At 49.2% G+C, this 25,474-nt stretch overlaps 1 protein-coding gene across 3 annotated transcripts in view; it reads left to right on the top strand.

The window, feature by feature from the left end:
• ANK1 (ankyrin 1) overlaps positions 1-25,474 on the top strand; it is a 213,279-nt gene that overhangs the window by 88,672 nt on the left and 99,133 nt on the right. Inside the window, exon 1 of one of the 3 annotated variants that reach the window (XM_055334922.1) lies at positions 20,054-20,406. The exons of the other annotated variants lie outside the window; for them this stretch is intronic. Within the exon in view, the coding sequence (XP_055190897.1) occupies positions 20,368-20,406 (39 nt within the window). The 5' untranslated portion in view covers positions 20,054-20,367. Of the gene's footprint in view, positions 1-20,053; positions 20,407-25,474 lie in introns of those variants that run through there. 3 annotated transcript variants of the gene reach the window in all.

The raw sequence follows: 25,474 nt of genomic DNA, 5'->3' as shown, positions 1-25,474 counted from the left end.
GCAGACAGTGGAACAGATTCCAGCTACTCAGAAAAGCCTTTCCAGGCCCCACCTCACTTGCCCATTCTGGCCAGCTCTCCTTCCAGTGGGGTGGGCTCAGTGGGGTGGGGGGCATGCCGTGGCTTTCCTTTGCTCCAAGGGTAGGGAGGGGCTAGGGGTGTGCCAGTCGCATCTTGGGGCAGGCTGACGTTTCTGTCTAGTAGTGGGACTCGAAAGTACCAGTAGAATCCTCATCCTCCAAAACCATCACCCCGAGTCTGCAGTGAAGCCTGAACTTACAACAGTAGAGATTATTCTTTAAGTTCTTAAAGGGGTTTTGATCTCTAAACATCTTCTATTAAGTGCATACACTTAAGCCTTTTTAATAGGATCATGTACAGATGCAAGGAAATAATTCTTATTTGCATGGGATTAGTTTAGGATTTAGGCAGAAGCAAGGAGTGTGATTTAGGGCAGGTTCATGAAATGGGGGCATGGAGAGGGGTGAGGTGCTGGTACAATGGGGAAGAAGGAAGGAAAAGTGCACTCTCTTGCCTAGGACAGTGGCTGGGACTGAGATCCCGTCTTAAATATTTGTCTCTCCCAAGATTTGGATCCCAGGCAATCCCTGGCGCAGGGTGGAGCGTGAAAGTCGATGAATGATGCTGGGCTGAAAGTGGCATTGCTGGATTGTGAATAGCCTCCTTGTGCACACACCATCCTGGGGCTGTGGGGTCAGCCTGGGAATTTGCCGAGCTTCTTCGCTCCAGTGCCAGGGCTGATAACGCCGTGCCCTTCCACTAGACTTCTGCAATTGCTGTGTGGAATTGATACCAAACCAGGCCGTTGGGCTCTCTCAGCAATAGAACTTGATGAGAGGCCAAGGGGGAATTCCAGGCGAGGCTTTATTGGGGTCTGTGTTCGAGCATAAGGGAGGTGACACAAAGTATCCTCAGGCTGACTCCCCAAGGCAAGATCAGGGAGGTGGGAGGTTCGCCTGGGTGGCTCAGTCAGTTGGGTGTCTGACTCTTGTTCAGCTCATGTCACCATCTCATGGGTCCTGAGATCCAGTCCTATCCTGGGCTCTGTGAGATCTCACTCCGTGTTGGGCATCTGCTTGAGAATCCTCTCCTTCTTCCTGTCCTCCTCGCCCACAGGCTCCCTCTAAAATGGATAAATAAATCTTTTTTTTTTTTTTAAAGGATACTTAGATGGGAAAAGGATGATTTTAAGCATGTAGAGGTGAGATTTTTCTTGGAGCTGCTGTACTTTATAGAGATCATGCTTTTCCATACATTGCATGTCTCATTAGCATGTGAAATCTCCACCCCTGGGCATGATTTTTAGCATTTAAATGAGGGAAAGGTAACTTGACAGTACTCCCAGTGGTTGTTGCACATGCTCTGAGGCCAGTGTGGGGTCCATCTGCTGCCGCCTGGTTTGGTCTGGATCTCACTAGTTCCTTCTGGCGGCTGGCTCCCTTTAAGTTGGTGTCCTGTTTTCTGCATTCCTGTAAGATCTATTGATCAAGAAACACAGACTCATGAGTTTCTTTTAGGGGGCTTTTTTCTTTATAGTACAGTTGCATTGCATTCAGGGCTGGGGAGGGGCCTCGAGTTCTGTCCCTATTCTGTCTCAGAATAATACAGTTTTATAGTACACCAAGTATAGCATCTTTTTTACATACTTTGTCTTAATGTGATATTGAAATCACCCTGCAAGGTCCATATTATTTTTTAAAAGATTTTATTTATTTATTCATGAGACACACAGAGAGAAAGAGAGAGAGAGGCAGAGACACAGGCAGAGGGAGAAGCAGGCTCCATGCAAGGAGCCTGATGTGGGACTCAATACCAGGTCTCCAGGATCAGGCCCTGGGCTGAAGCCTGTGCTAAACCACTGGGCCACCCGGGATGCCCCGGTCCATATTATTATTGTCACTTTCGAGATGAGGAAACAGAGGCTGAGCAGCGAATTAACTGGCCCAAGTCCCAGAGCTGGGTTGCCAACTTCTCTCTGTCCCCTGACTCTCTATAGATGAATGCTGGCAGGTATGCATCTTCCTCACCTCAAGGACTGGTCACACTGAAATTATTATTTTATGTGCTTGTCTCCCCACTAGTCTGCATCCCCAGTGCCCAAACTGCATGGTGCAGGTGGAGTCACCCAAGCAGCACCGAAGGCAGTTGGGCTCTGCAGCCAGACCACTGGGGTTTGAATCCCTGCTCTGCCACCTTCTAGCTGGTGCCCTTGAGCTGTACCTCTGTACCCCAACTCCTGCCTGTACCTCTGGTTCCCCATCTGTGCCCTAGAGGCAGTAGAGGTTGTCCTGGGTTGTGGCGAGGAGTACATGAGATAGAGCCTGGCATGTCGGGAGATGTTGTTATAATTTTTTTTTTTTTTGAATCACAAGTTTGTGGATCAACAGTTCTCAACATGCTAAAACTCTGGAAATTTAAAAAATACCTTCCTACCTTCAACATAACTTCAATTCAGGTCAACAGAGTTTACAGAGTAGGAAACAAGGATAAATGACCCTCAGGAAGGGGTGAGTGCTCATTAGTGGAAGGCTGGAATGGGGAAGAATTAATTCTGCTTATCAGTGAACAAGGGATTTTGTCAGGGAAACTTCATAGAGGAGGAGAACTCTGAATGGCCTTGAAGAATCAGTAGAAGTGCACGAAGCAGGGATTGGGAGGATGCCTGCTGCAGAGAAAGCACAATCAAAAATCTGGAAGGTGGGGCAGCCTGAGTGGCTCAGTGGTTTAGCGCCACCTTCAGCCCAGGGTGTGATCCTGGAGACCATGGATCGAGTCCCATGTCGGGCTCCCTGCATGGAGCCTGCTCCTCCCTCTGCCTGTGTCTCTGCCTCTCTGTGTGTGTGTGTGTGTGTGTGTGTGTGTATTCTCATGAATAAATAAATATTTTTAAAAATCTGGAAGGTGTACAAGTGCCTCATGTGTCTGGGAAAGGTGTGCAGTCCAGGTGTTCAGGGACAGGTAGGGGTTGGGGATGGGAGAGGAGGGTGAAGAGGTGGGCAAGGGCTAGAGGGTGAGCTTCTGAACATTAGCGTAAGACTTTGGACTTTATCCTGCAGATGTTGGGGAGCCAGCAAAGAGTTTTGAACAGGAAAGTGTCATGATCAGAATTTCACGGTGGCAGGGTCGAGGAAGAGGGTCATTGGAATGGCAGGGAGTGGAAACCAGGTGGGGAAATACTGCCTATCTCCAGGTGAGCATTGATGACACCCTAATGCGGAGGAGTGGCAGACAATGAACGTCACTGAGTAGCCGCTGTGTACCAACCAGCGCGCTCTGGGGTTGACACACCTCCGCTCATTTGATGCTCACGGCAGATACCCATGTTACAGGGGAGGAAACTGGGTCTTGTTGCAGTCAGGAAAGGTGAAGAAGAGACGTAGTTGTCTGGGGGTGTCGACAAGCTGCTTGTATGGGTGCCCCGCTTCTGAGGGCCGGTCCTCAGCTTGTAGGTCAGGTAACTTGATTTTGAGGCAGTCAGGGCAGCAGGTGTGGGAACTGACTTACTGCTGGTCCGACTCAGGGGACTCTGGTGTTGACACTAGCCTCCCAACTTTGCAAGGAGAGGCATGACTTCTCTGGCCGTCTGGTGTTCTTGTGCCCTTAATCCTGTGTTCTCTGGTCAATGGATTCCATCCCATTAAGAGACTCTAACTGGCAAGTCAGTTATAACAGGGTTCTGGTAAGCATGCAATCAGGGGGATGGGGGCGGGGGTGGAAGTAATCTTGAAGAATATGTCATCAAGCCTATGCTAAGGCCTGATGAACCATTCATGCCCCGCAGCCGAGAGCATCACGTTTGTTATAAATTGCTGATTAAACAACATTGGAATAGAAAATAAGTCTTGTTGCCTGTGTCAACGCCAATCTGATTGGAAGCAGCTGCCTGAAATGCTGTGTTCAGAAAGATTCTGAAGCCACTTTTAGGCTGATGGGCAAGAGTTTGTGATAAATTAGCAGCCTCTGCTAGGGCACCAGGAGGGGGAGGGCTGGGGTATTGGTGGGAGTGTTATTCGGTAGCTCGGGTGTGTCAAGTGGATGGAGGGTGCCTGGCAGTGCATCCAGGTGAGAAGTACTGAATTCCAGTCTCAGGTGCTTGCATTAAAATGGAAAGTGGTAGATGGATGGGGGAGAGAGCAAACTAAGAGTCTCACTAACACCGCCTGAGCCCTGTGCCAGGCCCTGTTCTAATTACCACACAAGGAATCACTCATTTAATCCCTGTGATGCCTCTATGAAGTCATTGCATGGCACAGACCAGGAAACTGAGGCACAGAGATATAATTTGCTCAAGGCCATGTAGCTAGGAAGTGTTGGAACTGTGATATGAATCCACGAAAGCTGGACCCAGAGCCTGACTCATAAGCCTGTGCCTTATTCTGCTTTCATATGAGTGGTAGAAACAGGAGACTCAGGAGGAGTGGGGCCTGGCCTCTCTCCTCCCTGACCACATGGTGACATTTCATGTGGGACTCCTGGGAGCCCATTCCCCACATGCTCGACTCAGGGCTGGGAGTATCTAGCTCTGTGGCAGGATCACGGCCCACCTGCCTTTTGGATCCTTCGTATCTTACCACTCTGCCCATTCCTTCAGCAAAGCCTTACTGGACCCTGTACAGGCTTGCCCCTGCACTTTAAAAAATGAGGCAGAACTGCCTCAGTAAGTGTGTAGACATCTGAACTCCAAAACACATGCGTGACAGGGTGTTTACTTAATTTGCAAAAGCTTCGCCGTGGGGGTGTTTTAAGTAGCTGGCTCTCAATCACATAGCAATACTATTTAAACTTTAAAACTTTCACTGAAAGCAAAGGAAAAGTCACCTAAAAAAAATTCATGTAGTAGCTGGTAGCTTGAATCGTATTATAAAACTTACTGAAGAGGTGAAAATGCAATATACCAAAGTTCACAGGTACAAAACAGGAAAATTAGGGAATTGGCTAATTCTATGCCATATGCTTGAAGAAGGAATTCACTTAATACACTCAGCTATTGGTTTAAGTTCTTCATGGGGTGAGCAAGAGTAAGGCAGAAAATTATGAGGCAGTCTGTAAGGCTGAGCTAGCTGGAGATGAAGTCCCAGTGAAAATGATTGGCCTCTTCTGACCTGTGTTGTGTGGGGGAGTAAAGAATTTTGGAGTCAACCACTGGGAACCAGTGGCTGACATGCCACTGCTCAGATTTCTCCAAGACTGCTCAGAGCGCTCACACACTCCCTTGATTCCAGAATCTCTGAGGATAGAGTTTGTCTCCCACACATCCTTGCCCATTGCATGGGGTGGGGTGCTATTTGTTTAGGGCTGGTGGTCCAGGGAACACACTTTGGGAAATGCAATGTCAGGCTATATTGAGAGGGTCATGTTCGGATTTCCATTTTAGGAGAGACCCTGGTAATTGGAGGACAGATATAGGCAGGCAATCACTAAGGATAGGGTCTGGGATGGTGTCTGGGGGAAACCTTGAAGGAACAAGGAGCAGAGAAGAATAAAGAGACTGGAAGAAAGTCCCTAATTGTCACTAGGGTGCCACTGGCAAGAGCGGGGGTGGGGGTGGGGTCCCCGCATGGTGTTCGCAAGGTCCCACCAGGTGAAAGGTGGAGTGGAGGTCAGGAAAGCAGATTCCAATCTTACGTGAGGAATTACCAACAAGTGGAATTCTCCAGAGAGGAAAGTGTTTGATCAGAGGGCTGTCGAAAATTTCCAAGGAAGGCCAGCAGTGTGGACCAGGAATAGGACTTAGATGTCCTTAGAAAGGAGAGCCTTGAATGATGTGATATAAGATAACACAAAAGAGGAAATGAGGTTGGGTGCCATATTCACTTTGCTGAGGTTGACTACCTAACGTTATCTAATTTCTTTCTTTCTCCTCCTGGGTCTGTGGGGCCTTGATGATTTGTATGGTTGGTTTAATAGCTCTCTGTGGAAATGAGAAAATCATTCAATCAGGGGAAATGGATTTGGGATGAGCAAAGGAGCTTTTTTTCCCCGTGTGGATATTTTAGGAATGCCTATACCATCTAGTATATACAACAGTTAGAAATCTTGGGACTTTCTGATCAGCTGGTGTCTAATGATCAAGGCAATGAGATACTTGAAATTTTATAAGCTGAATAGGATGGAATTCTTTCATCTAATTTGGGACCCAGATTTGCATTTTGTTTATCTATATTTGCATAGGTGATTAGGTGGCCCAAACTCCAAATGTATAAGACAGAATAAAAATTAATATATGTTGGGGATCCCTGGGTGGCGCAGCGGTTTGGCGCCTGCCTTTGGCCCAGGGTGCGATCCTGGAGACCCGGGATCGAATCCCACATCGGGCTCCCGGTGCATGGAGCCTGCTTCTCCCTCTGCCTATGTCTCTGCCTCTCTCTCTTTCTCTCTCTGTGACTATCATAAATAAATAAAAAAAATTAAAAAAAAATTAATATATGTGGGGCGGCCCTGGTGGCTCAGTGGTTTAGTGCTGCCTTCAGCCCGGATGTGATCCTGGAGACCCGGGATCGAGTCCCACGTTGGGCTCCCTGCATGGAGCCTGTTTCTCCCTCTGCCTGTGTCTCTGCCTCTCATGAATAAATAAAATCTTTTAAAAAATTAATATATGCAATGTACTATCGTTTGATTCAAAGAAAAGGCTTCCTGTTTGACTCACCAAGAGTCCCAGACCACCTGAGATGGTTCTCGTAGGTGTTAGGAAATCCCTGGGGGGTAGCTCTCCTGAGACAGGCCTACAGGATCCAGAGCTGACTCATTCAAGGTGATGCCCCCGCTGGAAATCCTATCTCATTTTGTGGAGGTGAAAACTGGGGAACGGGAGGTTAGGCTACTTGCTTGCAATCACTCATTGCTTAGTGGCAAACAGAGATTCATGGAGCAGGCCTGAGGGGTAGCAGCTTTTTTTTCTTCCAGTTTGAAATAGCCACCCAAGAAATGGCAGGTCCATCTTCAGCCAGCACAGATGAGCTTCCCTACAACATACCCAATATCTTTCGGGCCCTATGTCTTGGCTTTGAGAGTTTGTATGTTTGATTTAACAGCTGTCTATCGAAATATTCCCTCTTCCATTAGGTGGTCCCATGGCAGAGGTAACCAGTCCCAGGATAGGGGTACGATGTCAGAAATGAGAAAGAGGTCATGACAGGCAGATGTCCTTGCAAAGGCACCTGCACCCACAGGCTGGTGCCAGGGGAAGGGTGGGGTGGGCAGCCATAGGAATGGCCCCAATCTCTCTAAATGAGGACTCAGCAAGTGTGACCAGGCTGCTGTCTTGTACCTTGCCACTTAAAATCCTGTGATTTAAATCCATGGTTTTACCAACTGTGTTCCCGGTTTGGCCAAGAGTTGTTTTGACTGTTCTGTCCTTGGCCTTAATTTAGATGGGGGCAGCCACCCAGCCCGCCAGCAGCTTCAGGCGGGGGAAATGAAAACAGCCATGGATCCCTCAGCCCCTACTGAGTTCGCTCCTTACCCCCAGCACTTGTCCTCACCTCCTTCCTCCTCGGCTCTGAGATCAGACCTGACCTTGACATCTGCCCCCAGCCCCTCGTGGCCTTGGACACCTTCTGCCCTCCCTCTCCCTGCCCTCCACTCTTCTTGCACCATGGTTCTTGTTGTCTGTGTCCTGTCCTAGTAAGGACAGGGAGAAGAGGGGAAGGCTGTGCAACCTGCTAGACTAGAAGACAGAGGACTCTGGTCCTACGTCTGCCGTGACCTGTGACCTTGAGCCAGTCATTTCGTGCTTCCAGGCCCGGAGAGGAGTTGTTCCCAGGCCCTGAAATCTAGGCCTTTTCAGCTGTCCTCAGGGCATGTAGTTTTGAGTTCAGGCTTTGATTTCAACTTCTGTTGGGTTTGGGAATGGCTGCCTGCTTATTCTTTGGCAGAAGACACCAGCAGCCTGTGAGGAGGAGATCAAGAGGGCAGAGAGTGGGGAGTGTGGTGAGACCGGAGCTGGAGCCAGGGCTCTGCGAGCCTGGGAAGGTGGGTCCGCGGAGTCCTCCACGCCTTTGGTGCCTGGGAGGCGGCCCCCATGCAGAACTGCTGGCTGGGGGGGGCTTCATGTGGCTTCTGCCTGAAGGGTATCTTTCCAATCACACAACTTGGGGCCTTTTCGAGTAGGGAGGAGCCTCAAGGCAGGGGCCTGGCCGGGGTCTGTGGCAGCGCAAGGCCGCAGGCTGGGAAGGCTGCAGAGGGCAGGGAAGGCTGAGGTGGTCCCAGCCTTTGGGGTGTGGTCCACTTTGGGGTGTGGGGCAAGGCCGAAGAGGAATCCTGCTCCTCACCACTGACAAAACCACTCTCTCAAGCCTTCCAAATAGAGCCCCCAGTTTAAGCAGAAAGCAGTGACTTTTTTTTCCCCAAAGAGGGAGATTTTCCACAAATGTAGAAGCAGAGGGTGGAGACATTTCTCTTTAGCACTTCTGGTGAGGGATCTCACCAGTTTCCTCGTGAGCCACGATCGCAAGTTAAATGCCAAACAGCTCTTAAGTTTTCGTATTGGCACGTTCTGTCCCCACCCCCAACGGCCTGTACTCAATTCATGTCAGTGCCACACCCCTGCCTGGGAACAGACGTGCCCCCAGCTGCCCCTGCCCTCCTCACCAGCCTCCCCCTGCCCGGCTGTCAGCTCCAGGGTCTGCTGCCCTCGGACCCGCTGTTTGTCTCAACGTCTGAAGCTGCCGTGACAGGGACAGTCCACATGCACTTGCCCACATACATACACAGAGACACACACAGACGCACACAGATGCACACATAGACACACAGATGCACACACAGACACACACGCACACACAGAGACACACAGACACACACAGAGACACACATGGACACACATGCACACACATAGACACATGCATACACACAGACACATACATAGACACACAGACACACATGGACACACACATAGACACACATGTGGATGCACAGCACATACATAGACATACACGGACACACAGACACACACATAGATACACACATGGACACACGCACACATAGACACATATAGACCACACACACACACGAACACACACATAGACACACACAGACACACACACATGGACACACATAGATACACACACACACACACACACACACACTCCCTCAAAGTGGCCTGGGCAGATTCCAGAGCCAGTCAGGCCTTGGGCTCCAGGAAGAGCTTTACCCTGTGGGCCCGACAAGCATCACCCCACTTGGGTGGTAAGAACTCAGTGAGGGAACAGCATCTGCTCCCCCCACCTTCCTGGGAGGGTGTAGGAGGATGTCTCATCCCCTAGGAGGAGAGAGGATAAGCTGAATGCTATATAATAATGAGTCACTCAGGTTAACTCAACAAACTCCTACAGGCATTTGAAAATTGTTATTGCTATTTATGAATTCAGGCAGAGTCCAAGAGGAAATAATTGAAAGTTCCTGGTTAAAAATCGAGAGGAGGTGAACTTGGGCCTCCTATCTGGTCCGATTAGCCAGCTGCATTCGGGTTGTCCCCGGGGAGGCCCCGGGGTCTGCTTCAGCTGTCTGTACTTCAGCCTCCCTGATTGGCCTCGGTACAGGGTAGGCACTTAGCAAATGCTAAATAATAATTAGAGTAAGTGGCCTGGACAAAGCAGTGCTGGAGAACACACCACGCTGCCATTAGAAAACAGAGAACTTCCCTGGTGTTCTCTCATCACCCTCCCAGACAGAACTGATGTCCTGTATATTTCTGGCTTCCTCAGAGTTCCTGGGCCCTCTGCCCTTCCAGTATCGTTGTCCACTAGAGCAGAATGCTTGCAAGAGCGGGTTTAGCTCCAGGTTGCCCAGTTCAAATCCTGACTCTACCACTTATGTGCTGTGTGACTCGGGGCAAGTGCGTTAACCTCCCTGTGCCTCTGTTTGCCACTCACAAAATAAGGACAATTAGAATACGTACCTTCTAAAGTTGCTGGGAGGATTAGTTGGCCCCTACAAGATGCTTAGAACAGTGCCTACCACATAGTAAGCACTGCTCCCCCCGCACCGCCCCCATTACCTGTTACTGTCTCTTCCTCTCTTTTGGTTCCTCTTCCTTGGAGTGCTTCTGACTTCTTGGCCTACGGGCAACAAAAGATGCAGAGAATCTGTGGGTGTGCAGCAGGGCCCTACAGACCTAGCAAGAGGCATGTCTTAGTGGTGGCAGGGAGGTGGGGTAGAGTATTTGAATGTTCCTTGACTATGTCAGGCATACCTCTCACAGCCTTTGCATTTCCAGATACTACATACTCCACCTCTGTCTGGATGCAGGCCTCTGCTCCAGCACCGCCTCCTCAGAGAGGAGATTTGGTTCAAATCTCACTGCTCAGTAAAAGATTGCCCTGAATACTGTTGCTCCCTCTGACCCAGCCTTTCCTTTGAACTACTGGCACATGCTGTTGGAACCTTTCCTTCGGTTTTTAACTGTGCCATGGAGCATCTCTTACTCCATCTTTAACCTTTGTATTGTTCTATTTTTCATATAGCTCTATATTTACATCTACTAGATTGCAGTTTTTCCAAGGGTGACAACCATGGACTCTACTTATTTATGTCTTCCATTGGATTCTTGGCCTGCACATGGCAATTCAATAGTTCATGTCTGAATGGAAGAATAGATGAATGAGAAGCAGACCTGTCAGTACCACCAAGTCTTATAATTCATCTCTGTTATCGTCACCCTAAAAGCATCTGAGGGACCAAAGATGGATATGGATATTGGCAATGATTTTCCTTTGGAAATGTTGATTGTCGTCTTTGTATCTTATTTCAGAAATCCTGGAAATGTCTCTCACACTCTCTCTGGAGGCAAGAACCAGCTCAGTCATTACAGAAACAATAATGGGTTTTTTAGTGATACTTGGTTCACTGCCCATTCCTTTTGTTCATTCTCCAATACTTAACGTACTTTTATTTAGGAGTTCAAGGTCAGGGTAGCTGAAAAAGGTCATTTTGAAAAACAACATGTAGAAGCACTTATCAAGGTTGATTTTAGAGCACAAGGTGGATATTCATAAAGTCATAAAATTTTAGATATGGAAAGAATATCAATACTTCTATAACATTTTATTTCTTTAAAAAGATATGAAACCAAAGTTTTAAAAGGGGGCCATCTAGACATGCTTCATCATTGTACAGATTAGAAATGTCCAAATGAGCAGCATACTTTAGGATTCACCCATTGTAGGTGAGAACAGAGAGAAATGCAGATGTGGCTGATGATTTATAACTTATTTCCTCACCTTTTATTTAAGTAATTATAAAAGGGGTGATATAAATACTGTATGAAATGATATCTCAAAGAGCAGCCAGCCAGAATTCACAAGAGGATTAAATAGGAAGATAATGGTCTCTATTCAATTATTAAGAATAATATGATGAGCCCCATGTGAAATATTATGTGTGGCACCTGCTCTGTTGCCTTGGTAGTAAAGAGAAAATAGGCCCAAGAAGTAGAAGGCAGATGCCAAGGTGTTCTTCAGTGGTAACTGCTAGGTATGCTGAAGGAGCTTAAGAGGATCTCGAAGGACAGAGTCCGTCTTCCTGTCGTCAGGTGGTGAGGAATGGCAAAATTCAGGGCATGGTAGGTAGGCCAGGTACTGGTTTAATTGGACATAATTGCTTGGAAATGTTTTGGCTCTGGGAAGAGAGAAGGAACCTCTTCAGTCAGCATTTGGCCAGCTGGGTCTGTGCTGTCAGGCCTCTAGTGAAGGAGAAGGAAGTCGGTTCTACAGCAGAGGGTCCCTGAGGACTCCATCAGCTCATTATCCTTCCCCAGGGTTGAGGACCCAGGGTCAGCTGCTGCGGCTCAGCGTCTGCTTTCTGGAGCTGCTTGCACCTGTCTCTGAAGATGGTGTTATTGAAGTTACTGTGATAATTCTAGAGAACTTAGTTGGACTGGAATTAAAAGCAACCTTATTGTTTCAAGACTCTCCATTTCCCTGGGGCTCCTGGGTGAGTCAGTTGGTTAAGCGTCTGCCTTTGGCTCAGCTCATGATCTCAGGGTCCTGGGATCAAGCCGCGTGTGGGGCTCTATGCTTAGCAGGGAGTCTGCTTCTCCCTCTCCCTCTATGCTCCCCCACCTCAAATAAATAAAACCTTAAAAAAGAAAGAAAAAAACCTCTCCATTTCCCCAACCCTTTGGGAAGAGACAGTCTTGGCTCAGTCATCTCTCATTAAACCCTTTAGGGTATAGGGTCCTATAAATATTTCTGCCTCGAGCCTGCCTCTGACCCGTGGCTGGGGTCTCTTCTGACTAGCAGAAATCCCAAATTAGTAAAGATGGCCTTAGTTGCACTCAGATTTCCAAGACAGAGCCATTCTTCCTGTATTCAGGAGAATACTGAATTTCACTTCTCTCGCCTGCCCCCCAAATACCTTAGCTCATATGATGAAGTGAAAACTAGAACAGCTCTCTTGTCTCTGCTTCATGCACTGCCCAGAGCACCGTCATGCTCTTGGGTGACTTTGGGCAAATTATGTCATGTTTTTGTGCTACAGCTTGTCTTCTGTGAGGTGGGAATGCTAATGACAGCTACTTGCTAGGGTGGTTGTGAGGATCAAATGTGTTGACATCTAAAATGCTTAGGACAGCACCCAGTTCTTAAATCTTAGCTACTATTGTTTTCAGCATCTTTCTCCTTCCTGCTCTTGTATCTGTACCTCATTGTCAATAGAGTGAAGTCTTATGGGCCAGAGGGCAGAGAAGGGGGTCACAGGGCACCATCTTCCCAAGTCCTAGTTCCTAATAGGTGTCTTAACACTGCCTTTCCTAAGCTGGGGAAGCCTTGCTCCAGAGACTGGATGAACTTTGGGAAGAACAGGCTCCTCTGGAATTCTTTCAGCAGGTCAGGCTGGCCACGGCTTTCTCTCTTTAGGGAGAACTATTCAAATAAAGGAGAGGCCTGAGCAAATCTATGGTCAGCCTCATAGGGCTGTCTGAATGCATGCTTGAACATCCTTTAGAAAGTGAGCCATGGGGTTCACTGCCAATAGTCAAGCCCATTTGGCAGTTTGAAAATTAAGAAAAGTTTTCCATGTTAGCATGTACAAGTGTGAAATGAGTTTGATTTTGCAGCTTCTCCAATGTATACTCCTCTTCTTCCCATACCAACAGGCTGCAGACAAGGTTTCCATGATGTGTAGGAGCACTGGCCAGAGTGTAGTAAACTGGACCATTCTGGCAGTGTGTCCCCTACATGTTTCCGAAATGTGTGCAATTTCCTCCCCGAGTCTGGGCTCCCCAGTCAGCTACCAGGCAATATGTTCTGAAGTGTCGGTTCTGAACCTAGCCAGTGCTTCATACCATGGCGAGAATGGAACATGGCAATGGGACATGGGCCAGCACACTTGCTAAGGGGGTCCACCTTTAGACAGATGTTTACACACTCCATGACACATCACCATCCTCTCACCCGCAGCAGAGAGATATGGACCATTAAGGACCTGTCTGCCTCATTGCCTTGGGGGTAAGGAAGCAGACTTCCTTTGTCGGGGCTGGGCTGGCAATGTCATGCTGACGGAGCATGTGGGGCCAGGGCTAGTGGTGTGCACTGGGGTGCAGGGTCCTTTCCTGCCACACAGCCCAGGGCCCTGCCCCACCAAGGAAATGACAGGGGTTCCCAGGCTGTTTCCACAGGGACCATCACAGCATGTGGGGAAATGAACAATTTGCCCAACCAGCTCAGAATATCTGATTTTTCTTTTTCATGAATGTGACTCATTTTAAAATCTGAATTGAATCAATTTCTTTGGATTCCACTTCACTTAACATTTGCTGAGCCTCTGGTGTGCGGTGTGTATGGTGCTCACACTCATCTATGTTGTTCTGATCCCACCTGGCTGAAGCTCGCATTTGACTGACTTGCAGAACATAATCCTGTTCAACTCCAGAGACACACATTCGTGCTGCTTCTATGCTGGGCTTGGAGATGCCGAGATGAAACAAATCTGGAAAGACCCCTCATCTCATACTTAGTTCCCTGCCTGAGTAGTTCTGAACTGCTCAGCAGGCAAAAGCTTTTGCTTATTCTCAAAGCATTGAGTTCTTTAGGAATTCCGGCTCTATTTCTTATCTAAAACCAGAAATGGATACTGCAGTTGAAATTTGTTATTGTACATAAAACATTCTGCTCTCTTCATCTGGTTATTGGATGAGAGACAGTGACGTTTGGATGCTTCTTTGCGTTTCGCTGTTGGGAAAGTAATCCTGTCTCCTGCAGACTTGCCACTGGGTCTGCTCCACTGGGTCTGCTCCTCTCCTTTCTCTCCAGCACAGGGGCAGGATTTCTGGGGTGCTGGGCACAGAGACGCCTGGGGAGGTCAGGCTTTGTTAGTCCCTCCCATTGGCAAACTCTTGGCTGTGAGCTCAGCCATGCTGGAGGGGGGCGGCAGTGTTCCAGAACACATGATTTGAAAATCGGAGAGGGAGATGATAAATATATTCAAAAGCACATTGACTTTTCACACCAGGAGTGGGGGAAAAAGTCTCAATACTGAAAAATGGACCCAGATATACAACCCTTTTCCAAGTCAAGCTTGCTCGTGAGGGGTCACATTCCACTGAGGTCGCGTCAGAGTGGGCTTAAAACCAAAAAGATCCCTTTGGGAGGAGAGTCATTATCTGGTCCCAGGAGTAGGGGGACCAGATGAGAAAATCTTAGATTCAGCTTTGGCCTCCCCAGCAGCCATCCCGGGTTTAATGCTGGTCCTCTCTCGATTCCATGTAGCACCTTTCTCATGGGTTTAAAAATAGACTCCAGGCCTGCCAACCCTCTTAAAAGGAACATGATAGAGATCAGTGCCAGCGCTATGGGACCTGATACCCAGCTCTGATCACCTCCCTAAATAGAGCCCACACTCGCGATCCCTCGTTTGGTGAGGCAGGGCACCCAGTGCTACGCAGTTGGCCACTGAGTGAGAGCTCAAAATTAAATAGCAACACCAGAAAGGCTATCTTTCCTCCTTTCCCTTTCTTCTCTCACTATTGAAAAGCTTAAGAAGGAATTCCAAGGTCTGAAGGGAGTCAGAGTGTATTTCTTAGTTCATTCAGAGTAATAGCTACAGCATATATCCTGCAAAGTGCCTTCCTAATTAACCACCGGGCAGGGGGGTGGGTGCAGTGCAGGAGGGCGCAGTGGTGTCTATATGAGAAATAACATTTTCCCAGCAGCGCTCCTCTCAATGGTTTACAAACTCCCGGGGTGGTTGATGGCTGGTTCCATTGGCGATAAAGAAGCCAGCCTTTCTCAGTAAAGGGTGGAGTTCCTGGTACCCACCCTTATCCACCGTGCCCAGGGGCTCCAGGCGCTGGGGCAACACCCTGTGTGCATGAGGAGCCAAACAGATAGAAGAGTGGCTGAGGGCAAAGCCGTGCTTGTCAGAAGGCCACACTGCAGCCAGGCAGGGATGCTGCGAGAACTGTCAGATGCGGGGCTCAGGAGCGGGGCTCGAGCTGTGCACACGACTTGAGAGTTGTTTCTTCACCACAGTGGAAATGGACACTGAGAGGTGCATGATGAGCCCACAGGGTCTAGTTGTGGTCGCAGCGTGCCCAGGGCTCTTGGGGGTCCTGTTCTCAGCCATGGGTGTTTGACCTTGGGGGATGCTGTCACTGGGCCCTAATTTTCACAACGGAAACAAGATCAGCAACACCCCATGCCTCCGGGGGTGGCGAGGGTTCACCTTGGACAAAAGCTTTAGTTAAGAAGAAAGAAGGAAGGGAAGAAGGGCAAGAGGGTGTCACTTGTCACTTTACTGAGTACCTGCTCCGTGCCCATAATGGGGCTGGGCATTTTGATGTGATTTTCCTACTACTGGGAGAAGTGAGTCGAGTTATTTTCATTTTCCTGATGAAGAATCCAACAGTCAGAAAAGTTATTTCCTTTCTCAAAAGTCATGCAGCTCAACTGGGACCCCTGACACCAAGTATTTTAGGGCCACTCAGAACAGCACACAGAGCTGTTGTCGTTAGGTCAGTTCCGCATCTGAGTTGATCGCAAAGGATTAAACCAGGGGAGCAGGAGGGGCACATCTGCCCCTCAGGAAACTGCAGGGGGAGAGTAGTGGCTGCTGCCCAGGGCATGAGGCGCCGGGAGGCCCTTCTCTGGAATCCTAGGTCTGCGCCGAATGTCCCTTTAAGAGAGGAGCCAGCTAGTGTCCAGGTGGGCCACGGCCTGAAGCTGTTTCTGTTCCCCCAAAAAGGTTCTGGGGATGCATAGTCATCAGAGAATCCCATGCACCTGGGATTCTTTGCTTCAGGCTTTTGAGCAAAAAGAGGTGTTCTCCCAGTTGCTGGAAGAGCTAGATTCCTGGAGAAATTCGCAGCAGGGGCCCCATAAGTGGTGCTGGGCTCCCACTCTCCCCGGGGGCTTTCCGAGTCACATGGTGAATAGCTTCCCTTTCTTGACTCGCACAGTCTCCTTCTGCTGAGGCTGGCTGTGGCCTGGGGACAGGTCTGCAAGGGACCCTCAGAGGTGGTAGCAAGATGAGAAAAAAACCTGTAGATGCCGTGAACCTATAGGGTAGAACAAGTAGTCCTGTATCCTTCCTGAGAACTCCCGGTTTTTTCTTTAGCTCATCAATTGCTTTCTTTTGCTGTACTTTGGTTTCAGCCACGCATGCTGGCAGATCTCCTGGACGCACAAAATTCCTGTTGTAAAAAGTGCAGCCTTCAGGTTTGGGAAGGAAAGGAAAGGGACAAGGAGCAGGATGGTTATTTATTATCTAAGGGTGTGGTCGCAATGGACGGTGGAGGAGAGACAGTCAGTTCATGGGGAAAATAATAATCCCTTACCTTTCTGAGTGGCCAGAGCCCAGAGACACCGTGGTAAGTCATGTTGTTTATCCTGTTCTTCCGTATGCCTTATTGAATGGTGAGTGATCTGTGTCTGCTCTCCTGAAGGATTCCAGCAAAGATCCAGCCCTTTCTGAATGAGTTCTAGTAAGTCACATCCCCAACAGCTGGAAAGTTCTTTCTGTCTCATATAAATCTTCTCTACATCAACTTAGCCCCATGATTTACCATTTCCTTATGACAGTGGGTATGCCCTCATCAAACATCAGTCAGCAAGCATTTATTGGGCACCAGCACATAGCACGGTGCTATTCCCGTAGGGGAGCAGGTGTGGAAGACGAGGGGGAAGGGTTGGGACTACAGAAAACTTGAACCGAATTGCTTCTGGCTGTGAGAAGCTTATAACGGAATCATGGTGACCAGGCTACCACACCTGGGAAAGGCACCATATGGGGCCCGTCCTGGGGTTCCTGGCTCTGGTGCTAGAGGACTTTACATCTGAAGGGCCATATCCTTTAGCCTTCTCTTATTTTATTTATTAATTCATGAGAGACACAGAAAGAGGCAGAGACAGAGGCAGAGGGAGAAGCAGCCTCCCTGCAGGGAGCCTGATGGGGGATTCAATCCCAGGACCCAGGTAGGGATCACGCCCTGAACTGAAGGCTGACGCTCAACCACTGAGCCCCCCAGGTGCCCCTAGCCTTCTCTTCTTTAGTGCCAATCATGTCAGCTCCCATACCTTCGGGTCTTACTAAGCAACATGTGTGAAATTTTTTCCTTTCTTCTCGTATTGGGCCTTGCCTCATTGCATATTTAAGTTGCAAAGCCTCAACCCTAAAGATGTCATGTCATGTCTAATGTCAAGAATTCTTGGCAGTCTTGAGTACTCAGGTCCTCTGATCGTGTCTTAGCATCTTTCCCATTACTGAGTGAGTACTCTCCTCTGATAATATTCTGCTTCTGGTCCACTATGACCATCTCATCCTTTTTCTTTGTGATTGTGTATAACCCACAGCATCATATGGTACAAAGGACACTGGGCTTGGGAGTTATAAGAGCTGGGTACCAAAATTAGACTGGGAATGTTTTAATATTTAACTTTGAATATTTCACTTTACTTGCAACGTCTTAGTTTATCTCACCTTTAAAACAGTTATTCTGTATATAAAGAATTCTTAAAATTCAATAATAAGAAAACAAACCATCCAATTTAAAAACAGGCAAAAGATTTGAACAGATATATCACCAAAGGAGATATGTGGATGGTAAGTAATCGCCTGAAAAGATGTTTAACATCATTGGTTAATAGAGAAAGGCAAATGAAAGCCACAGTGAAATACTACTACACATCTATTAGGATGTCTAAATTAAGACTGACCATCCCGAGTATTGGCAGCCATGTGGACCAGCTGGCAGGAGGGAGGGATTACGATTCAGGAGGAAGCTTTCGGAGGTGATTTTAGAGGTTCATTATCTTGATTGTAGTGCTGGTTTTATGGGAATATACATAAACCAAAACTTACCAAATTGTTCATTTTAAATAACGCAGTTTATGGTATGTCAATTAAACTTCAATATAGCAGTTAAAAAAAATAGTCGATCTTTTATTGCGCGAGTCAATTATGTCAGTGTTTTTGAAAGTATTATGCATATTATTCATCTTCCATCTGAGTAGGGCGTTTTCTCTCTCTCTAAATATTAATGTTGGAACGGTGCTTTAGAATCCCTTGAGATATTCCACTCGGCTATGATCAGGGCTGTTCCAGTAACCATAATTTATTAATTGAAGCTCTCTATGTAGAGGATTTTAGCAAAATGAGAGGCAGTTTTAAGACGGACAGGGCAAGAGACCTGTAGGGAAGTGTGTTTTAACAACAGGCACAGGGGGAGAGGAGGGGCTGGGGTGACTTCTCACTTGCCCTTTGGTGCTTTCCACCCCCTTGCAGAGATGGCCTGGCCTATAGTTCGTCTTATAATGGTGTTTGAGAGTCTTGGACCTGGAAAATTCTGATGCTGCAGTCTTAAAATACCAGTTTTTTCACCCCCACGGGGAGGAGTTAGTTGCATTACACACTTCAGATCACTCTTTTTATTGACAGCATACTGACCTTTTCTCTTGATCTTTATTTATCTTATTAATTTGGGACTTTGCCTTAATTGTTGAATGGCTCTGAAGAGCTCTTCACCTTGGAAAACACCCAGAATTTTTTCTAACCTTCAGGAGCATGCTCCACATTATCTATTCCTGGCCCTGAGTACACTTTTGTTAGGAATCTTGCCAGTGCTGTTAATGGAAGGGCTTTGGGTCAGCTGGACCCTCCATTTACTAGTGGTGACTCTTCACATCTCTGGGCTCAGTTTCTTTATCCATACAACCATAATAGCATCGTCTACTTTATGGGGTAGCTGTGAGGATTAATTGAGGTAAGGCAATATGTCTGTCACCAAACAGGTGCTCAGTGGATTAATTCCTCACCAATACGCACAGCTGTACCATACCTATGTGTCAGGGCAGGAGGGGAAGAGAAAGAGCATTTGGTATTGTGTCTAGACTACTTTTTGAAGAGAAGGTAGAGCCAGGCTCATGGTATAAAACATCCGTGGTCTGAACAAGTAATACTGCCAGCGGCCTAGTCACTCAACCTTGCTGTTGCTGACCACTCCTCATCACCTGTTCTTAAGGTGGCATCACCTCCAAGGCTTGGCCACCTTGCCCCCTCCCCACCCCTGGCCCAACATGCTTTTGACATCTGTCCGAAATGACCTCAGAAAAAGATGAGGATGGTCCGAGGACAGAAAACTGAGCACTTACTCCAGCCTTGGGTGATGTTTCATTAACTCCGTCAGATTGGAGGGATGAGGGAGGTGGTAGTTACAGATCTGTGTCCTGCCTCTCAGCTTCAGTTCGCATCACATCACTGCTCTCTGGCAGAATCTGGAATAGGCTGATTAGCTGGTATCTCAGGACACGATGTAAGAGCTCAAAACATGCAAATTGGTTATGGGGCATAAATAGACTCTGCTGAGCTCACCCTGGCCGTCTTTGCAGGCTCCGGGGCCCGTTCACTAGGGCAGTCGGGGTGGCAGGAGGCAGGGCGGGCGCGCCATGCAGCTTGGAGCTCCTCACCTCCATTGGACGTGTGTGCCTCCCTCCTGCAGCGGCAGGACGCGCGTTCCCCGCCTGGCCCGCCTGGCCCGCCTGGCCCGCCTGGCCCGCCTGGCCCGCCGGCACCTGCAGCTCGGGCCGCACCCCCACGCGCGCCCTCCGCGCACCCCCTCCTCCCGGCTTGGCAGCAGGTGCCTTCTCTCTGGAGATCGCTTCGCATTAACTTTCCCCTCTGACATAATAATGGAGAGAAAATGAAGAGATCCCCTTAGCGGCCGGCTAGCGGGCTGGAGGGCGAGCCCAGGGTCCGGGCGCCGGAGCCCGAGCCCAGCCGGGCCGGGCCGAGCGCAGGGAGCCTGTATTTTTAGCCAGATGCCGCGTAACTTGCTGGCGCTCCCCGCGCCGCCGAGCAGATAACGGGGGAGGGGGAGCAGGGAGCCGGGCTCGGGTTTCAGCGCGGGCGCCGGACGATGGCAGCGAGACAGGGCAGGTCCGGCCCAGCCCCTGCGGTGAGTGGACGGCCTGCTCGCGGCCGCGCGGCGGGGACTGGGCGCGCGCGGGGCCGCCGGGTGCGGGGTCCGGGCCGCAGCGCCCCCGGCCGCGGGCTGCGGTCCCTCGGGGCGCGGCGGGCGCCAACTTTCCGGGCGGGTGCGGGGACGCGCCGGCGGCCCTTCTGCTGCCTCACGCCGGCCGGGCGCCGCGGCTTCTAGCAGGATCCAGAGGAAAATTCCTCTGGCCTGGAGGCGGCCGCGGCCAAGGGGGGCCCCTGGCGGGAGGCGGCCCGACCTGTGGCCGCCCGGAGAGACGGCGCGCGGGAGCGCGGGGAGGGGGCGGGCGCGCGGGGCCCTCGCCCGGGAGGACAGTCCAGCGGGGGGGGGGGGCGGGGGCGGGGGTCCTGCTGCTGCTGGGGCGCCGGCGGCCCCTCGCCCGGACCCACCCGCACCCGCGCCGATGTCCCTGCCCCTGCCCCTGCCCCGGCCTGGGCCGCAGAAGGGCTCGCCTCGCCCGCCGCCGCACGCGGCCCCTCAGCCTGGGACACACACACCCGTGCCCCGAGGTCCGGAGCCAGCGGGAGATGAATGGGACCAGCTGAAGGCAGACCTGTTGTATGCGGGGTAGCGGGGGCTTTCCCTGCACCCCGGCAGCCTCGCCCCCCCCCCCCCAGCCAGCTGTGGATCATCCCCGTGTGGGCAACGGGGAAACTGAGGTGTGGGAACTTGAGTGAGGCACAGCATCAAGTGGTAGAGCGGGGGTCATGCCAGGTCTTCCCGAGTCTGGGTGGACTCTGGCTCCCCACACATCCCTGCATCATCCAGCCTCTGAGCCAGACACGGGAGGGCACAGGTATGGGCAGGGTTTCCCCCAAGGCCTGGCAGTCGTGCTGGGAGATTATAAGGGAACCCGGGACTCCGGCTTGCGCATTTTATTTCCTTAACGACGCCTTTAATATGTTCGTTCTACCTTTGCTAATGGGTAGTCTGATTGGGTGGCTGGAGACAGTTTGTGAAGCTTTACCCGCACAACTTTCTGGAGAGAAAAATGAAAAACTTCATGAAAACACATGCTGTGGCCCAGGTTTCACTTCTGTCTCTCTGCAGTCGGAGGGATAAAGGCAAGGGCCACACAGGTGTGTGCACTGGCTGGTGCTGGCACTTCTTTCTGGGAGGCCTGACAGGGGCTCCCAGGAATAGCATGGTGTGAGTAGGAAGGAACTGTCAGATGTGGCAGGCCACCCCCAAACACGGGCAGACGGCTCTGTGTCTGGGGCCCTGGCCTACCTTAGTCTCCTGCATGTGCTGCTGCCACACCCCCAGAGAAGGATCTAGAATCTCTTCCTTTGAATCCTGACAATTTGAGGAAACTGCATTTGGCTGCAACAAGACCCCTAGGGAAAGAAATCTTACCCTATCTATCTTATTGTAGCACTGTTTTCTGATGATTGCTGTTTTCCATTCGCCTATTTATTTTTTAACGATTTTATTTATTTATTCATGAGAGACACAGAGAGGCAGAGACACAGGCAGAGGGAGGAGCAGGCCCCCTCAGGGATCCCGATGCAGGACTCCATCCTAGGACCACAACCTGAGCCGAAGGCAGACGCTCAACCACTGAGCCACCCAGGCATCCCTCCATTCGCCTTTTTTAGACATGAATTTTGCACTAAAAGACCCTGAGAAAGCAATTCATGGTGTGTCCCAGGGAAGCTTAGACTGGCTCAAGCACCAGAGGAGGTAAAAGGGGCCCTGGGACTCTCTTACTCAGCCTGAAACTCAGCTGTGCTTGGCCTCCGGAGTTTGGGAAGCCCTCGGTGCTCGTATGTTCAGGCATCCTGACACTTCTTGCTGTGCTTCCGCCCTCTGCCTCCCAGGACACTGGAGCCCCCTCAGCTACGTATCTATTGCTATATTCGTATCACTCCACTCAGGAAGTGCAAGTTTAATAATAGTCTGGGTGTCTCAGGTAACCAGCGGTTCACTTTTTCCAAGCAGTCCTGATGAGAACTGGAGGTCCTTCCTTTCCCCTCCATTACTTCCTCCTGAAGTCGGGGCCAAAGTGGGTGCAGCTTCTGAGCACAGGTGGAAGCCTTCCTCCCACCGAGCTGAACTTGAGAAGAAGACTAGGAGCACTAAAAATGATTGGCCCATGGGGCAGGATAGCACATGGGTGAAGAGAAAAACCCTGGAATTAGGCTTCTTGGACTCAAATCCTGGCCAAGCCATGTATTAGCTGTGTAACTTTGGATAAGTTACTTGATTTCTCTGTGACTCATTCACTTCATCTATGCAGAAGAGACAATAATAAGTGCACCTGCCTCCTGAGATTATTAGGAGGAGCAAATGAGTTAGTTTATGTAAAGTGTCTAATACATAGTAAGGGCTTTAGAAAGGCAAACTTGGGGCACTGGATAGTTCAGTCGGTTGAACTCCTGCCTATGGCACAGGTCATGATCTCAGGGCCCTGGGATGGAGTCCCACATCCAGCTCCCTGCTCAGGGGGAAGTATACTTCACCTCTCCCTCTCCCTCTGCCCCTACACCCTGCTTGTGCTCTCTAACTCTCTCTCTCAAATAAATAAAATCTTTTTTAAAAAAGGCAAACTTATTTTGTTATGAAGGGAAGTTCAGGGACATCACATGGATTAACCAGCAGGGATGTGAGCTGAGGACTTAACAAAATATGTATACACCTTCCTGCCCTCAATGCAGTTGTGAGCAATTTTCTCACAGGTAAAGCTAGATTAAAATGAAACTCAAGGGATCCCTGGGTGGCGCAGTGGTTTGGCGCCTGCCTTTGGCCCCGGGCGCAATCTAGAGACTCCGGATCGAATCCCACGTCGGGCACCCGGTGCATGGAGCCTGCTTCTCCCTCTGCCTATGTCTCTGCTCTCTCTCTCTCTCTCTCTGTGTGTGTGTGTGACTATCATAAAATAAATAAAAATTTAAAAAAAAATAAAATGAAACTCAAGATGAGGAGGGGGCAAAGACACAAGCAGACAGCCTTGGTAGGGTACTCAAATGGGAGGGCAGCTCCTTGGTGTATGCAGGAATCAGGGCCCTGTGGACCGGTTTTCTGGAACACAGTGAACAGCCTCCTTTAGGTCCTCTATCTAGTTTCCTTGAACAGAGAGGCCTCTCTGAGGCTGCCCCACATCCCAGAGACAGGTGAGACTTGGGGAGGGCCAGGAATTCTGCTCCAATTTATCAGAGCCTAGAGATAGTCTGGTTAGTGTTTTGTCATTATTGCCATTGTTGTTTTTCTGGTTAGTGTCTACTCGGGCAAACATTCTAAATGAAATGTGTTGGATTCATTCGGCTCTCTTTCTGCCCTATTGGATTACAGACTGTTCCTGGATTCACCAGGAAATTGCACCTGGGACAGGTTATTGACTTGAAGGTAATTGAATTAGATAGATGGGCAGCATGGGCTCAAAAGAACAAGATGGTGAGAATGGGTCTCATATTCCAACCAAGGTCATTTGCTCCCTAGCTTAAATATTCCCTGGCACCTAGGAGGTGCTCACTAAATGCTAGTGGACTGAATCAAGGAGTGTGTGCATGCACACATCCATGCACAAAAGACCCCTTTATAACTCCATCACTTTGTTTTTCAAATCATGAGGGCAGGGACCTATATTCTGATTTTTTATTCTATTTCTCTTTGCCCTAGCAGAATCCTGGACTTGAAATAGGACCTCAGCAAATACATTGTACAATTAAACTGAGTGATACACAGTGGGAGTGACACCATTATCTATAATTCACCTGTAAGACACCCTGAGGATCCTGCTAATGTCCTGACTACTCTATACCAGAGAAGACCAAACAAAAATGAAAAGGCCTTAGCAATTGAACTTCACCTCTAACTACATAGGTGACTATAGCCGGTCACTTTATTCTTACCGTTGGTTTTTTATCCAATAGTAAAGAAAGGACTAGGACAAGGCCTGTCTTGGGCTAAATGTGGCCCTCAGGGTTAGAGCTGGGACCTGCCTGGGACCCTTTCCCTGTCATGGATTAACTGTTTGATTGGCAAAGTCATGTGGCTCCTCTCAGCCCCCACACTCTGTCAGGCCTTCCTAGACACCTTCAGGTTTGAAATTGCTGGGGAAGCATCTCAGGGTCAAGGTCAGAGGAAGGGCGTGGGCTTTCATCAGGGAGTCCTGGGCTGAATCCCTGAGTGTTAACTAACTGCAGAACATGAGCAAGTTATTAACCTCTCCAGACCTCAGCTTCATCACCTCTAAAATGGGGATGATAATTGTGCCTACCTCATTGGTTGCAATAAGGATGGAAAGAGACCACTTTGGTAAGATACCTGCCTAATGACTGGTATTACTGTTGTAATTTCATTATTATAGCACACAAACCACACACACTATTTTGCCTTCCACATCCTAGTCTTGAATGGGCTTTCCTTACCCTCTGTTTATCTGCTTGTCTGTCTGTTGCGAATATTGTGCTTCACTTTCTGGAGTCAGTACTTCAAACAGTCGAGCTGTGTCACATTGCACTATTTTTACCTGCCATGCTTGGCTTTTCATCCTGAATCCTATTATTGTGCTATGGAAGGTACTTTGGGTAGGTGGGACAGATGGGAGACAGATCTCTCAAACACTCTCATTCTTGGTGAATAATTTAGTATTTTTTCCCAATAGTTGAATACAGACAGACTTTCTGATTCAGTAGGTACAGATAGACATTTCTCAGAGGGATTAAACCTTGAGTCTGATTTCTCTGGGAATCCAGCTCATGGGGAAACCAACAGGGCAATCCCCATTTCTAAGATATTTCCCCCACCACAGATGCCTTGCTGAGGAACCATGGGGATTTTAGGGACCTTGTGTCTTCAGCCAGGGGGGATGGTGGCCTAGCAGACATTTCATGCTTTGAAGGATTTCCAAAGAGGTAGATTTGGTCCCTGCCTTGAGAAGTAAACAATTTGACTGGGGAGACAGACAAACATGTATTTAAAGTACATTTTTAAAAGAAAAAAAATCAAGCTCCTGTTTCTAGATTTAAAGATGGTAAATATTGAGTATCCAAGGACAGCATCATAAGTGGAGATAAGAGCTGAGTGG

Source organism: Nyctereutes procyonoides, unplaced genomic scaffold, assembly GCF_905146905.1.
Source record: "Nyctereutes procyonoides isolate TBG_1078 unplaced genomic scaffold, NYPRO_anot_genome, whole genome shotgun sequence".
Taxonomy (NCBI): domain Eukaryota; kingdom Metazoa; phylum Chordata; class Mammalia; order Carnivora; family Canidae; genus Nyctereutes; species Nyctereutes procyonoides.
Note: the sequence above shows the minus strand (reverse complement) of the source record. Positions and strands in the feature narration are given on the sequence as shown.